This window comes from Saccostrea echinata, unplaced genomic scaffold (genome assembly GCF_033153115.1).
Source record: "Saccostrea echinata isolate AGI-Se365-2 ecotype Australia unplaced genomic scaffold, CSIRO_AGI_Sech_v1 ptg000054l, whole genome shotgun sequence".
NCBI classification, from domain to species: Eukaryota; Metazoa; Mollusca; class Bivalvia; order Ostreida; family Ostreidae; genus Saccostrea; species Saccostrea echinata.
This window is the reverse complement of record NW_026889803.1, coordinates 50,173,033-50,189,679: the sequence shown is the minus strand read 5'-3', so window position 1 is coordinate 50,189,679 and position 16,647 is coordinate 50,173,033. Positions and strand designations below refer to the sequence as shown.

General features: G+C 34.0%; 1 protein-coding gene across 2 annotated transcripts in view; it reads right to left on the bottom strand.

The window, feature by feature from the left end:
* The window catches only part of LOC133171977 (uncharacterized), a 37,312-nt gene that overhangs the window by 7,725 nt on the left and 12,940 nt on the right, over nt 1-16,647 (bottom strand). Inside the window, exon 1 of one of the 2 annotated variants that reach the window (XM_061306769.1) lies at nt 2,234-3,321. The exons of the other annotated variant lie outside the window; for it this stretch is intronic. Coding sequence (XP_061162753.1) covers nt 2,234-2,674 — 441 coding nt within the window. The 5' untranslated portion in view covers nt 2,675-3,321. Of the gene's footprint in view, nt 1-2,233; nt 3,322-16,647 lie in introns of those variants that run through there. 2 annotated transcript variants of the gene reach the window in all.

The following is a 16,647-nucleotide window of genomic DNA, read 5'->3' as shown; positions in this document are numbered from 1 at the left end:
AGAACATGTCTGAAGTAAAATGAATTTTATAAATCATTGCATGGTGTCAGAAACATCGTGTGACGTGGATTGATCCCCTCATTCAATAAAACCTCTGCAGACTTTTTTTTTTAAGTCTAAAACACTAACTTATCATATACAGTATATTTAAAAAAAAAAACATATTATAAAAAGAAAATAAATGCATAGCCCAATTGCTTTGATACGTACTTGCTTTTGTTTAAAAAGTGAAAAATGAATGATGATGGAATCGCGAATTACGTAAACATTTTGCTATGGGCACTCAACCATTAATGTAAAAGTCAAACTCAATTTAGTCAGGTTCCTTTTTTTATCTGGTAATTTAAAAGTCGTTTGAAACATAAAAACTGTCATAATATATTTAAAAGCTGAAACATATATATGTGTCTCAGGTGTAGAGTCATTGTAAGATCCTATTTGTGCCCACTGAATATGACGGGCATCAGCAATATATTTCAACACATAATTTTACTGTATTCTTTTCAGATCGACTGTGGGCTAATTGTAGTCCAATCTCTTACAAGTATCTGGAACCAGAAACACGGGGTGTAATTGGTTCATAAATAGTAAGAGTCCCTATACAAAAATTTACAACGCCCTGAATCCTGATAACAAGTACAATGTGGTACCTGCATTTACATCTACCAACACATTAATGTATTTACATAATTCTTTAAGTGATATTTTTTTTTTTGCTTAGAACAAATCAAAATTAATCTTCTTGTAATTATGTGTATCGGACACTGAATTAAAGACGTATGTCTGCCGTAATCACAATTTAAACAAAAATGAGAGATGCCACTGAAATATTGTAGGTATGTCTGGCTTTTAACTTAAATAAAATTTCATCACTAGTAAACTGGTGGCTGGTATAAGTAAAAATAAAATCCCATGTCATGTTTTATACAAGCCTACGTATGTTAGATCTTGTCCAATTCACACTTCGTAAATAATAGTGCACAAACAACCATTGTGTAAACAACTAATGCACTCAAAAATTCGAAGTGAATTGTATCTTCATATCTATTTTGAATTTATTTAAAAGTTTCTTATATAATGTACATGATGTAGTTCAGTTGTTTTTTTCTGATGTGTCCTACAGTTTAATTCTACATCTCATTTCTTTTGAATTTATGTCTATTTGTCTACAGACACACAAAATAGTCCTATTCTGGTCAATTCTTAAGACGCCAAAACATTTTGTTCGAAGGAAATTCAGTATAACAGAAGGTGATCACTTGTTCCCTTAATCTAAACCAAAAATATGTTCAAAGCAAATGAGAAAATGTTTACTCGTGAACTATACATGTACGGGGGCAAGGGTGTAAATTGATAAAATCATTAAATTGTTAGCGATGAAATCATAACCTCTGAGGTACAGTTTATCAGGTTATGAGCTGATTATATACACCTCCAAAAAAGTTCAGCCTTTAATTAAAGCGGTAACGATATTGGAAGTTTGTGAAGGTCAGTCTCGGTATTTAATTTTCCATGTCAGGTTAACAGCCATTATTGTACAATAAAGAATTAGTCGTACAATGCATACTTAGACGTTATGTCTGTACGATTTTCTCCCCAAAGAGACGTGAATGGTAGTGTAACATTTCTGTCTAGCAGTTATTTTAAAGTCTTATGAAAGTAGAACATTTTCTAATACAAGACTGGTACAGAACAAGTAAGAAATGCATTTCAATTTTGGTACGACCTGATACTTTGCATCAAGGCATATTTCATAAAGCACGTATAAGCAGTCTGACTGCAATTATATCGCTCCTCATCGACTGTATAGTTCAGGAAGATGTGAGATTAGAGTTTCTTCAAAGGAATCTCGAAGAGATATTACATCTTATTTAAATATTATCTCATGATAAATGATGTAAGGACTTTCGTAGCTATCTTCTTTAAAACTTCTTGTGTCGAATTACTGTCTTATGAAGTTACTAAGAAAAGGTAATAGGTTAAAGATTTAAATATATACATGCAGATGTACTAGTAGATATACCTTTATAATTTAAGGTTTATCGTATTACAAGTACATGACAAGGTACAAGAAGACAAGAGTTCTTGGAAACAGTCAGGTTAATAAACATGACCAGAAAAAGTTCAATCTAAACAGAAAGAGACAATATATTTCTTATTTTTAAAGTTGTCCAAATTAGGTAGAGTGTAGCTTTACAAGAACCTGTTCGAAAGAAAAGAAAATTGTTGTTACCTTACAAGAAAAGCGCACACTGACCCTTGGAGATGAAAGGTGGTCAAGTATGTACTCCAGAAAAACACCAACTTTTGTTGTGAAACAGTTATCATGGCAACAACCTTCAATGTTATCAAAATCAATTCCACACCTTTTCAGATAATCTACACTTTGGATATCAAATGTCAATTGATATGGGCCATTCAATAATGTTTTTCTGTCTTTTTCTTCGAAGATGACAATTTTTGAAGCACGGTTGGATTTTAATGCCAGAAAAGCAGATAACAATCCCACTGGGCCACCACCTATAACGACAACCGTCACCTGACATAGGGTGCGTTTGATCCTTTCATAGAAAGCCCTCCATCCCGTGAACAATGCCAGAAACAACACTGTGATCAGTATGTTTTGTTGAAGCTGATAATCATGTACAGAGTCCATTGTAGAATTACAAGTCATACCTCAGTTTGAGCTGGTTAACATCATCTATGCTTACAGGTAAGGGAAATCTTCTTAATAGAACCAGGTAATAAGATATTATTGCATATGATTATGCACGTAAATGTCATCCTGTTAATTAAGAACCTAAGTTGATATGGAGTCTCCAAGAAAATAATACCTTATCAATAGGAATCAGATGGTGATGCACGTAGAACCAATATTTGCGGTGTATTCCGTATTCTGACGGTTGGAGGGGACAGTAAGTGGTGTTATCCCGTTGACTTGCAGGTGATCAATCAATAGTTGTAAATAACAGATTGGTCCACCAGGAATTCTGACCGCTGCATATTGCTGCCAGACTTAGAATACAGGTCCGTCTTCCATCCTAAATGGTTTAACACAGAACTGTGATATTACACGACCAACCATTTAAATACACCTTGTTCCTTAAATAAACCACTTGTCGTGTGACTGGTTTTTAACTAAATTGAATATTGACAGATTGTTTGTTTTTATCACCTCTTAATCTGTAAACCACAGGGAAATACAGGAATAAAATACAGAAGAAAGCGCTTCGATGGAGTTTAATTGACAATAATTACCACCACGGAGCTCTGCATCACAGAGATTACAACCAACGTGTGTAGCAAGCACCCATTTCCAGGAAAGATTACACAACAAAGATTCTCGTATCTATTGCTTTGTTCATTTGTTTGATAAGAAGTCCCGGTTAATGAGGTACTTCTTGTTTACTAACATCTATAGCTTGTTGTTTGACGCACGACAAAACTTCTCTGGGTCACATATGGCGACATGCTTAGTGTCGCATACGTTCATTAAATATACATTAATTGTATTCAGGTCGGCTTAATTAATAACAAGAATATTGTATTCCATTATCTCCCTTCATTGATACAAAATATTAAGTTCTATATCGACTTTTATAAAATTGTGAACATTATTGTATGTTAACAGCAATGAAGGACAGAAATGCACGTATATTAAATTGCGTTAAATTTGTCAGTTCACTAACCACTTCCTTACATAAGCTGTAATTTAAGTAAACTGAAAGTAACACGAATTTTAATATAAAAATTGTATATACAATGTTGGTATTCTTATAGACTGTCAAAACTCTAAAGAGTTAATGGTACAAACGCTGAATATATTAAGTTAATGAATTAATTAACAGGTATATCTGACCAATACCTTCATTGAAAAATTAAGTACTTAGAAAAGATAAATGTATGAAAGGTGTTTAAATTAATGATGATATTCATTTTCACGAAACCAGTTCTTTTGGAAATTAACCTGCTCGTTAACTTTATGTGTTTAACTTCTAGGCTTTTCAAATTGGAATGGTTGGATATTCTACTACTGTTTGGTTCAGTATTTTTCAAATTTACATCAAGTTAACTTGGCATACTGTGTTTTTTCCGTCTCTTTAAAACTGAATTAATGTTACATGGCAAAGCTCTCAAAATATTGCTGTTATTTTCCACGAACATGTTGTCATCTAATTCATTTCTATCTCGGTTGTGTGATCTAGACTTTCTGAACGGTATTCAAATTCCAGGGGCCATTATGTGATTTAGATTGAATTTCTCTTGATGCAATGTATCAACAACCGACCATATACATCGATACAAAGTCACAATTAAAGCAGAAAATCCGTAAAAACCTGAATCACTGATTGATGTGGTAGTACAGCGTGTTGAGATGTCAAAATCCTGATCTAGACGTTTCCTTAATACTACCACTACCGCTAATATAAAATCCAATATAATAGACCACGACGTTAGGAAAAATGTCCAACAGCCAATAGAGAAATCCAGGGATTGATATGGAATAACAAGACATAGGCCACAAATCAGCTCATGATAAAAAAACTGGGCCCATTAAGTTGGGATGACTTCCACGTGCCGGGATCTAATACACGGACTGGATATTTACGAGGGTAGTCGAAGCTTCATAAACCTCGTTGAAGCGATTTGATATGAAATATGGCCATAATAAAAACTCCTTGTTAAAGCGTGATAAATGAGAGGAAGACCTGCTTCAGAATGAATAAAAACCTTGATCTTATTTATAACCGTATCTATTTCGATGACAACCTATAAATGTAATCAATGCAGCGTATAATATTTTATACCTGAAGAGAGCCCCTTTTCCAAAGGGTTGACGGGACGTTAACATCAAAGAATCAAACGTACATAGAGAGAGAGAGAGAGAGAGAGAGAGAGAGAGAGAGAGAGAGAGAGAGAGAGAGAGAAAGCACTAAAAGTGACCAACGACACGAACAATTATAATTGTCAAATTTTCGGGACTCTGTCCTGTCCCTTCCTCAGGACAAAGAAGGGGTTAAAAAGTCATTAAAAACAGATGAAAAACATCTAGCACTACAACCTAGCTACTAAACTCTATTTAATCACAGATTTAAATTTTAATGTTAATATCTAATTGATTTGAAATGAATCTAGACCACCGCGAGGCAGATCCGGTCAGTCTGGTCTCCTGTGGCGAATTGTGGTTTACCTAAACGATTGATCATTTAGGTAAATCATATTTTCTGGAATTTCATATAGATCTGTCCTGTTGTATTTTAAATTCAGAGCAAAAACCAAGCTGCGGTGAGCTGCTTATTTTTAGGAAGAACAGTGAGAGATATCATATATATATATATATATATATATATATATATATATATATATATATATATATATATATATATATATATATATATATATATATGCAATTTAATTTCGTAATTTATTTTTTCCACACTAGAATTTCTTTTTGTCCATTAAGATTTGTTCTATACCCCGCTCTCTGTCTCTCTACCACAATCCCGTTAATTTCAGCCTTGACTACTTTCTTCTATTTCTTCATTAGAAAAGTGTAAAATAATGAAAAGCTTACAGAATTACTTCTCCCCTTCACCAAATTGGCAAATTGATGACGATTTAGAGACGAACTCGCTCTGGCAAAATCAATTATTTCAGCATATTAGACCCCACAATTAAGGTCTTGATAAAAAACGAACCTGATGAGAGCACATTGATCAAAAGCCCTAAAACCTTGCTGGGCAATCAAGGGATTTCCTCTAACAAGACTGCCACTGTACCCGCTTCAATTAAAACTACTGATAAAAAATTACTATAATTATTTTTCACTTAATGTATCTGTTTTAGAGTTGTTGTGGTTGACTTAAATTTCATACGAGATGATGTTCGTACAATATCATGTTATAATATCATACAGGATCCTGCAAAATTGGACACATCACAAATGGTTCCACTGACAAAGCAAATTAACAAACCGAGGAGGACAAAACTAGAGGAGAAGATGTCAAGATAAATTGTAAAAAAAAAAAAAAAAAAAAAAAAAAAAAAAAAGAACTCGATATAATTATTTCATGATATTGTACAAACTGACAGCACATTTCCGTGAAGAATTAAAAGTTGATAGTTCGTATTTTGGGGAAAGATATCAATAAAATGAATTACGCCATCAGCGGGACAGTTATTATAAAGATGTATTCCTACATACATGTATATTAACTCTGCATTTATTTACCAATTGAAGGCACCTGGATTATAAAAACCGAAGACATTGAAAATAATTGAATATATATAGTTCATGTGTTTCCTTTATCTTGCATTGTACTGACAAGAAGCCTTCCAATTCTTTGATAAAAAACAAGGACCAACTCGATTAGGAAGAGAGAATTGTTAGCAAGCATTCAGTATTAGCAGCAAGCAATATTTCATAGCTATGCTAGCATTAAAATTATACCTACATGTACCTCATCTACATGTACATATATGGCATTACTACCAAGTACGCTAGTGTTTTTGGATTGATATTTTCGGCCCTCAATTTGGTCCGAGGATGATAATGTCAATTCTGTTACCTTTTACACACACACAGGACAATCAGCCATATTCTAAAAGATGATTTGGCCACTGTGTAAAATGTAAGAGGAGTTCTGGAAAATGGTTTTTGTAAGATAAATAAATGAATGAATGAATGAATGGATAAGTAAATAAGAAATAAATAAAAAGCAAACAATCAAGTGGACAGTTTTGTTTTTCTGACCCGAATTGGCCTCCATGTGAAAATTAAAAGATTCAGTTACTAATTTTAGTGAAACAAACATAAAACAACTTTGAATTTGTCTCTTTCTATCAAAATGTATCCTATAGAAAATAACCGTGCCGTGACAAAATTATACGATGGGCATCGTATCACCCTTTAATTCAAATACTCTTCTTAATGCAGGCGGAGTTCAGACGACGAAAGAAAGATAACTCGATGTGCTATTTTTTGGATAATTTGTTAGCATTTAGAGTAATCTTTCCTCTGTTCTGTAATTTTATTTTACTGACAAATAATGATTCATCAATTTTAAAAATTGAATAAACAAATATCTATGGAATCCGGATAGTATGGAATTGGATAGGGCCATGTAGATCACCATCGCATCATCGTACCATAGAGGTTTAGGTTGATAATGCGATGATGATGAAACGATGGTGCGATGATGAAGCGATGGTGCGACAATGCGATGACGATGATGCAATGGTACGATGAAGCGATAGTGATGACACGATGGTGCGATGACGATGGCGCGATAGTACAATGACGATGAAGCGATGTTCAGTATCGCTCCATCGCCATCGCATTGTCGCGCCATGCCATCATCGTCATTGCACCATCGTCATCGCACTATTGCGCCATCGGCCCTTTAGTCGATGCTCGATGGTGCGATAGTGAACTACTTGGCCCTATCCGGATTCCATAGCGTAGTTGAATACTACCATGATAGCAGTATTTACGTTTGTGCTCGATGTGCCTGTTAAATTGAATATTATATATTTGATATTTGACTAAGTCCGCGAATACTTCCAGATCAAGTAACATGAGAAAAAAAGATGCTTTGAAAGAATCACATTATTGAGTAATCTGAGTACGTTTATTTGAAATTATTTTTGATGAATGTATCTATTTCTAGCATTCAACATGTCGAGCTTTATGCAATTATTTATGACATCATTGATCTCATGAAGACTGTTTATTCTAAGATACAAATGTATCATTGACATCACATTACCGCTCCACTCAATACATTGAAAGACAATTGTTTCCGCAAATACCCCAATGCGATATTTATATCCAAATGATGTTATACAAATGTTCAGATTTTACAGTAAAGACAAGAATGTGCAGGTATTGACTTCATATTATACTGTTATCAGTTCAGTAGATTAGAAAACCACAAAGAGTGCACATCTCTACCAAAAAAGACGTGTCATTGAACTAGGACATTGCACATGTATATTTGATAGCACCTAACAAAGTCATAGAAGTACTGGAAGTCTGAGGTTGAGACATATATAAATGTGCAATTCAATCACTTGGTGCACACGTCAAATTGATTATATTCACTGTATATGAGACATAATTCCGTCGTATGTAAGAGATTCAAAAAATATCAATGCTTCCAAGAGCCTGTATGTTAAGGAGGAAAGAAAGGTTTCAGAAACTCCTGAACATGATTGATATTGATTGATATTTTTGTAGGATTGATATAATTATGATTGATTACAAAGATTGTCCCAAACCTGCAAGACAAGCGTCGTTTTATGGGAATAAGGTGTCACAAATTAATGAAGCTTTAGAAGAATACAACTAGTAAATTTATTGAAAAATATTAACTATTATAATAAATTTATGATAAAATTGAAGGGAATATGGTAAATTACTTCAAAATAGAAACTTATCTTTATCCCCGAAATTATGATTTAGAAATACCCGTAACTTTTTCAAAAGATTTACTAGTTAACGCGCCTTCTCTTTATATCGGGCATTGCAATCTCAAGTTTTAATAGGGTGCATCTGTGCAATTGCTGAAATTTGCAATAAATTTATGATTGTTGCTTCTATCTAATAATTTTTTTTAAAGTTTCATGAATTTATGAAACCGAATTCCCACAAAACGGCACTCGTCTGAGGAAGTTTGGGACAATCCTCGGATAAATCTAAATTTTCAAGGTTTTCAGATTCGAGTGCCAAATAGTTTATAAACTTTAACCTTCCTAAAATTGAAATACACGAATTTATGTTACATTTCGTCGATTACAAGTGATTATAACTATCAGTAGTACAGCATTGATTGGGTCAAAACTGACAATGCTTCTGATCAATGCTCGTAAAGTGCGGAGGTTTTTACGACACATCGTGTACATTTGCATTACAATCGAAGCGGCATTAGTTAAACACAGAAATGTGGATTCTGAATTGTCTCCGAAACTGGAGAGTTCTGTCATGCCAGGGGGTGCAATATGAAACAGGAAATGGACCGTCGAACGAGGCAGATATCATGAGCTGTTGCTACATTAATTGGAAGAAAAGAAAATTGATGACGTGGAATAGAGCCTTTTAGTTTTGGGGGATAAACGAGTTAAATGATGATCGCATTGACAGTAAATTGCAATAAATAGGAATGCAAACCTTTCTCCTTCTGACGGCGAGAGCTGCTTATCAGAATGTATTAAGAATCCAAAGCTTTCTGAATCGAGAAAAGTTACTGTGGGTAAAACAAGTTAATGATAGATTATAGTAAACCTCTTTTCACTGGCAAATAAATATACGATAGACTGGTGAATGAAACTTCATTATTGTTCGTTTAAAGGAGCATGGACACAGATTTGAAGTTTAATTTCGGTACAATTTCTGATATGACTTACATACTGCGAGCGCGTTTCAGACCGATATATTATAAAGACCTGTTCAGAAACTTCTAAAAATTACCGAAACTACGAATTTCGGGCGTGTTGAAATGTCATACATCGTTGAAACTTTAATGAAATAATTTTTTTTATTAGTATTCATTGAAAGTTGGAAATCTGAGATGTATTAATAAACAATATTAAAACTATAACCAAGGGGGGAAAAGTAAGAAAGCAAAACTAACACACCAGTGTTGTCAGTTTGAGGTCAGTGATGCGAGCAATGTCAGCCAATCGAACACACTGGTAACAATAACAGAGCTCGTGCCAATGTTTACAAACACAAGTGTTTGATGTAAGGATATGGAAATTATTGTTCTCATTGAGTACCAAGAATTTTATGCAAGCTTTTAAGTCATTTAATTAATTTTTTTTTCAAATGAATTAATAGAAATTTAAAGTTGTAAACAAAACAGCAATAAAAATGTATCCATTATCACTTAAAGTTTAGATACCTTTATTTTTTTTTAATTGATAACTCAAAGCATCTGAAATTAAGGGGAAAAAATGGTACTAAACTTTTATTTCGTCAACTTCAACTATTTTAAAAATTAGCTATATATATAAAGATCATGTCCAAAGAAGTACTCGACGTGACTATACGCATATCTTAAAACCCCATATTGTACATAGATTATAATATGTTCATAGGTTGTATATCTATATCCTCACATAATACAGCACATATGGAAAACCAAGCATTTATTTTTCATGGAAGTATTTCTGATTTACATAAGTATCAAAAGTAAATGAAGAATGTTTACAGAATGCTATATACCTGACCATTGATTTCCCCACTGATTTCTAGACACTGCGCTAGAGGTCACCACAAGCTACATTCCATTACGTTCTACATGCCAAAGACCTTTGGAAAAAGAGTTTTTTCTCTCAATGAACTCGGGGTATTCATACAGTACAGTGAAAAAAATAATGATACGATAAATTACAAATATGAAGAAAGTATACACATATAGGAATCTCAGCCTTAAGCCTTATATGTACTCGAGACGCAGAAGTTTTTTTTTTTTTTTTTTTTTTGAGACAGGACGTGTCAGGGCCTAGTTCAGCAAAGGGAAGGGCGCAGCTGAACAGACCGAGAAAAAATGAGATTCATTATGCTTCGTTCTTATCAAAGTGAAAACTAAGACCAGCCATCCGATTAGTGTATACAGTATTAATATAGAGAAAATTAAAAAAAAATTGGAAGATGTTATAGAAAAGAAAAAAGAATGATTCGCTGTAAAATAAAAAGCGGATAAAACTTTTTGTTTGATAAAGAAGACGTTGAAAACGTACACTCTCGACAATTTTTGATGATGGACAACACTAGGATTAGTGACACGATTTGTTACTTTGGCTTGTCAACCAGAAGACAGAAAAATATAAATCCTAATTATTGAAATGTTTGAAATTATGACAAACAAAACTATTCTGCAGAAAAAATCTCTCGGAAAAAGGTCTTTGATAAAAATATATATATATATATTTTTAAATCCAGAAGTCTCTGAAGAGACGGTAGCTTTTCTGTTTTTACTCAACAAAGGTAGCGAAAAGTAGTACTTTGGACTTGGCTATGGCAACAGCAATAAATAACATAATGATCCTTGGTTTACTCTCCTTTTCTGTCAAGTTTAGTTGTAATTGGACAAAAACTGTAGCCTTCTGAAAGAATTTCACAGAAATTTTTTATTTTGAGTAACCAACTTCGTTTGTCCAAATCAAAAACTGAAAATTAAAGAGTATTATGTATCGTAGTGAAGTTTACTTGTGTACCAAGTTATATTGAAATTGGGCCAAAACTGTAGGAGGAGTGGCATTTTGAAAAATTGTTTACAGACAAACAGACAGGGGACGGACGACGGACACCTTACTATCGCACTATAGTCTTGGACCAGTAGAGCTAAAAATTAAGGATTTCTTGGTATCTGAACCCAATCATGAGTATCAGATTTCTCGCATAGACCTGACACGCTTACCACTATACCACACAACTCATTAAAAGTATGCGCATTTAAATTTTGTTTGTGTTATGACTCTTGGATAACTGGACTTCAAATTTCTCTCGGAAAGATAGGAATTTTGTGTAATAAAAGTGTACTTTTTTTAAGGTAGAGTGGGCCCTTGCTCCATGTTTTTGAAAAAAATGTATGCTTGAAAAAAGATACTTTGAAGATATACTACAATTAAGCGAAGACCAACTTATATAAATTGTGTTACAGTACTCGTATGAAGAAAAGATCCATTTTGCCCTTCACAAACAAATAATTTTAACACTTGTGAAATTGTTGCAGATTCTGGAGATTTGAATTAAAGTATACACTAATGTTAATATCAAAGCAAATTGTGTTATAACTGAGATTTATTTTTTTAACTCTCTTCTTTGCCGAACACAGGCATTTTTCTCGGCTTTATTGTCCCAAATAAGTACTGCATAATCGAGGAACACAGTTTTCCATGAAATATTACAGATAAAGTGTTCAGATAAATCGAAAATCATTTCTCTAAACATCATGACTTATATGTTGCTAGAGCATTTCACACCGAAATATATTAAAAGTGTGTTAAGAATGTTTTAATCTGGAAATTAATAAAAATACGATTTTCGGGACGCGTTTGATTGATATATATCCTTACATTCTCACAAAGAAAAAATTATCCATGATCCTTAAGAAAAATAGAAATTTTGTTGTGTATTAATGAAAAATATGAAAACTACATCCAGAAAGTTCAGAGTTGAAATGCAAGAAAGCAAAAACCAACTCACCAGTATTGTCAGTCTGTGCTCAGTCATATGTGCAAACTAAACAAATCGAACACATCCGGTAATACATAAACACTAACGATAACAGAGACCTACTTACAAACACAGGTGTTTGACGTGATGTTATGAAGAATGTCGTTGTCTTTGAATTCTTATAATATTCATGTAAGTTAAATCATTAAACTGAAGTTATTTTTTAATAAAAAAAGAAATTTGAAATTGTAAACAATGCAATTGTGTACAGGCCCCAGAATCATGAAACAGACTTTGACTTAAGTCAAAATTTATATTTTTTATAATGTGAAACGAATCTCTTAATATACCGATAACAGTAGTTTAATAATACAATGTTGAAAAATATTTTTAGCTCACCTGAGCCGAAGGCTCAAGTGAGTTTTTCTGATCGAAATTTGTCCGTTGTCTGTCGTCGTCGTCGTTAACTTTTCACAATTTCATCTGCTTCTCCAGAGCCACTAAGCCAATTTCAACCAAACTTGGCACAGAGTATCCATAAATGTAGGGGATTTAAGTTTGTTCAAATGAAGGGCTATGCCCTCTTCAAAGGGGAGATCATTACAAAATAGTGAAAAATTATTGGAATCTTTTAAAAATCTTCTTCTCAAGAACCAATGGGCCAGGAAAGATGAAACTCATGTAGAATCATTGTCAGGAAGTGTACATTCAAGTTTGTTCATTTCATGACCCCCGGGGGTAGGGTGGGGCCACTCTGGACGATCAAAGTTTTACATAAGAATGTATAGGGAAAATCTTTAAAAATCTTCTTCTCAAGAACAGCAAAGCAATGATTGGTCATATTTATGTGAAAGCATCCTCAGGTGGTGTAGATTCAAATTTGTTCATATCATGACCTCCGGGGGTAGGGTGGGGCCATAATGGACGATCAAAGTTTTACATAGGAGTACATGTATATAGAAAAAATCTTTAAAAACCTTCTTCTCAAGAACAGCAAAGCTATTAGTCATAATTATATGGAAGCATCCTCAGGTAGTATAGATTCAAGTTTGTTCAAACCATGACTTCCGGGGTAGGGTGGGGGCACAATGGACGATCAAAGTTTTACATAGGAATATATAGGAAAAATCTTCAAAAAATCTTCTTCTCAAGAACAGCAAAGCTATGAATGATTAGTCATATTTATGTGGAAGCATCCTCAGATAGTGTAGATTCAAGTTTGTTCAAATCAATACCCCCGGGAGTAGGGTGGGGCCACAAAGAAAGTTCAAACTTGTAGGAAAAAAGCCACAGTTAGTCAAAGAAATATGCACGCATCCTTAGTTAGTGTAGATTCAATTTTGTTCAAATCATACCCCCTCCCCCCTTTTTAGGGGTACGTGGGGACCACTTATGCATTTAAGCTTTTCAATACTGAACTGATTTTTGCTTTTTTCCTAGCCACAGTGCTCAGGTGAGCGTTGTGGCCCATGGGCCTCTTGTTTGACTTCTTTAGATTTTAACTTAAGCTTAAGATGTTTCTTGATTCTGGGGGAAGGCCACTTTAAACCTGATATTGTTGCTTACATGTAATATACCAGTGTTTGCTTTTGTGGTCTCTTGTCTATATGCAACATCTCTCGGAAAGGTACATGTTGGCAAACCTAAATGCATTCACGGTTTGTTACTTACGCATGCTTATAAAGTTTAAGATACAAATACACAGATTATTTGATTTATAGACATAACTAGAATCAAGTACGTTTTCCTTCATATTTGTTCACAACAATTCAAATGATAAAAATTTTGAAAACTCTGCATGTTAAACATAGCACACGTTTATGACAGATAGCGGAACTCAAAAAGATGGCGAATCATTGATTAAGAATTGGATTTCGAAGAAAACGCTTTAGACGGTAAACACAGTGTCTCATTTCTCAAATGAGCTATGTCAAGTTATCACGAAATCTTGATAGACAGTCAGTAGCAATGTCAGTAGCAATGTAAATCACTGGGTCTGTGCAGGTTCCTGGGACATTATCAGGCTGTTATCGCCATGTCGCTAAATGTATATTTTATTGAACATTTTAAACTTAGGGGACGACCATTTGATTCGGGGGGGGGGGGGACAAATTTTTCAATTTTTCCGAGTTAGATCATTTATTTTCATGTCGCTGAAGGGCGTACAGTTTGTATATTTCAAAGATGATGGAGGACAGATTATTTATTTTCCTCTTCATTGAAAAAAGTCTGACAAGCCCCCCCCCAAAAAAAAGCCAAATTATAAAACTCCATTGGGGGGGAGGGGGGTAGTAGCACTAGTCAAGGACAGATTATTTATTTTCTTCCTAGTCGAGGACAGACAGATTATTTATTTTCAACATTTTCGAGGACAGATTATTTACTCCCCCCCCCCCCAGAGATTACGGAATAAACTTACTTCACAAACATTTTTGATTGAATTGAAACAATGTGGAATTAAAAAAAAATCTCTCGGGTTTATATTCATTTAGAAGCAATCTCAGCTTAGCCAAATCCAACTAAAAGCATGTTAAAACTATCACCTATATAGCTGGGTAGTGTTTATTATGAAAATGCATGAGTCTAAGACGATCGAGATGGAACATGATGGAAAGGTACATGTACTTTGTATATCTAAAGGTAAAAATAAGTATGGCCGTGACAGCATGGAAGTATATTATTTTATCTCATTAGGATCAGCTTTTATACAGCCTATTGCTTCTTCACAAGAACATTCCACACAAATAAACAATAAATGTGTGGAATTTTTTTGTCAAGTGCCTGTGACATGTTTATATACAGTTGAAGTGCCATACAAAAGTGGAATAGATGTGTACATCTATTTGTTCAAGAGTTGATGCAGAAAAAATGACATCTTGTGTAAGTAAAATTTAATCTACTTGCTTTAGAAGGCAAATAACAAATTCAAAATAATGATGTCAACGAGGCGTATACGATCAAATTACGAAAATAAGGTCTAATATTTGTAGTTGGGGTTGCGCAGTTTATCCAGTATTTTATCAGTATGGTATTTGTTAGCAGTATTTTCTTTTTAAATATGAAAATATATCAAAAGGTAGAGGACCACGACATGAATTAATTCAAAACCCACAGTTCATTGCATACGTTAAATTAGTGTGAATAAACTTAAAGCAGTGAACAGGTACTCTCTGGTGTCTTCTGAGTATTCGTGAATTTACATTAAAATATCCTTATATATCTAGTAAACTCTAAAAATATCCAAACCACTGCGTCAAATATGTAGTTTTCAGATTGATGAAAGAAATCTGTATTTGAAATAGTTTATGCACAAATGTCTATGGATTTCTATCAAGATGGAGATGAAATCACACCCGATTCTATCCGCTTGTACATAGCTGAATTAAACTTTTACACCAAGTCCACAATACAGCTATAAACAATATTTAGTGAAATGCAATTATGAAAGTACGTATTACCAAAGTCGGATCCAGCGCCGGCGCGCCGGGCGTGCCCCCCCCCCCCCCGTTTGAATTTTCTTTTGACATTTTGTTTGTATTATCCTAAAATCAAGGGAAAAACACCTCTTATTTGTTAGAATTCGTCAGTTCCAGGGGGCTTCGCCCCCGGACCCCCACCTGGGCTTTACCCTGGACCCGCTGGGGGCTTCAATGCAGCCCCCAGACCCCCTTCCCCCCGTTATGAAATTCCTGGATCCGCCGCTGATTACTTATTCCAAATAAATCAGTGAGTTAACCCAAATAATTTATTTTTCCTACTAATGAGTCCATGAATATTGCATAATAGTAATTGATTAATGCTGTGGATCATTTTAACTTTTTAGCTAAATAACGTAATGCCATTTGCATTCTGTCCAATGGCACACTTCATACTAAAAATGCTATGAACAACATCACCAGCTTCAGCTGATAGTCTACGAACTTCTGGTCATATTGTAAAGTTAACCCATTCCGATTAGTGTAACTTCTGTTTGTGAACAAGAACTTTTCAAAGGTTTCTTTAGTTCTGTATTTATACGTTGGAACATCAGTTTGATATGAAGAATAGAGAGGAAATGTAGAAATTATTTGTCAACATTTGATTATTGATAGTAATTGTGCGTGGTTAGAATTTAAAATGTAAGGTTTATGTGAATGGCGTCTATTTACAGTTTATTGAACTGCCTTTTTGTATGTAGAGTACAATCTTAGGTGTAGAAAGTAAGTCATACAATACATTGAACTCTGGTAGTCTACATTCTATAAAAATTAAAAAAAAACAAGATGTGTTTGTGAAACACTGATTCCCACGTATGGCAGCTCAAGGCCAAGGTAAAAGTTCAAAAAGGTCAAATGAAGGTCAAACGTGAAGGTAAGGAGTTTAAAAAATGTTTGTACCCAAAGAAAGGTCTCGTCACAAGGAATACACATATAAAATATAAAAGCCCTTGCACCAATCGTTCAAAAGTTATGACCAAGGGTAAAGTT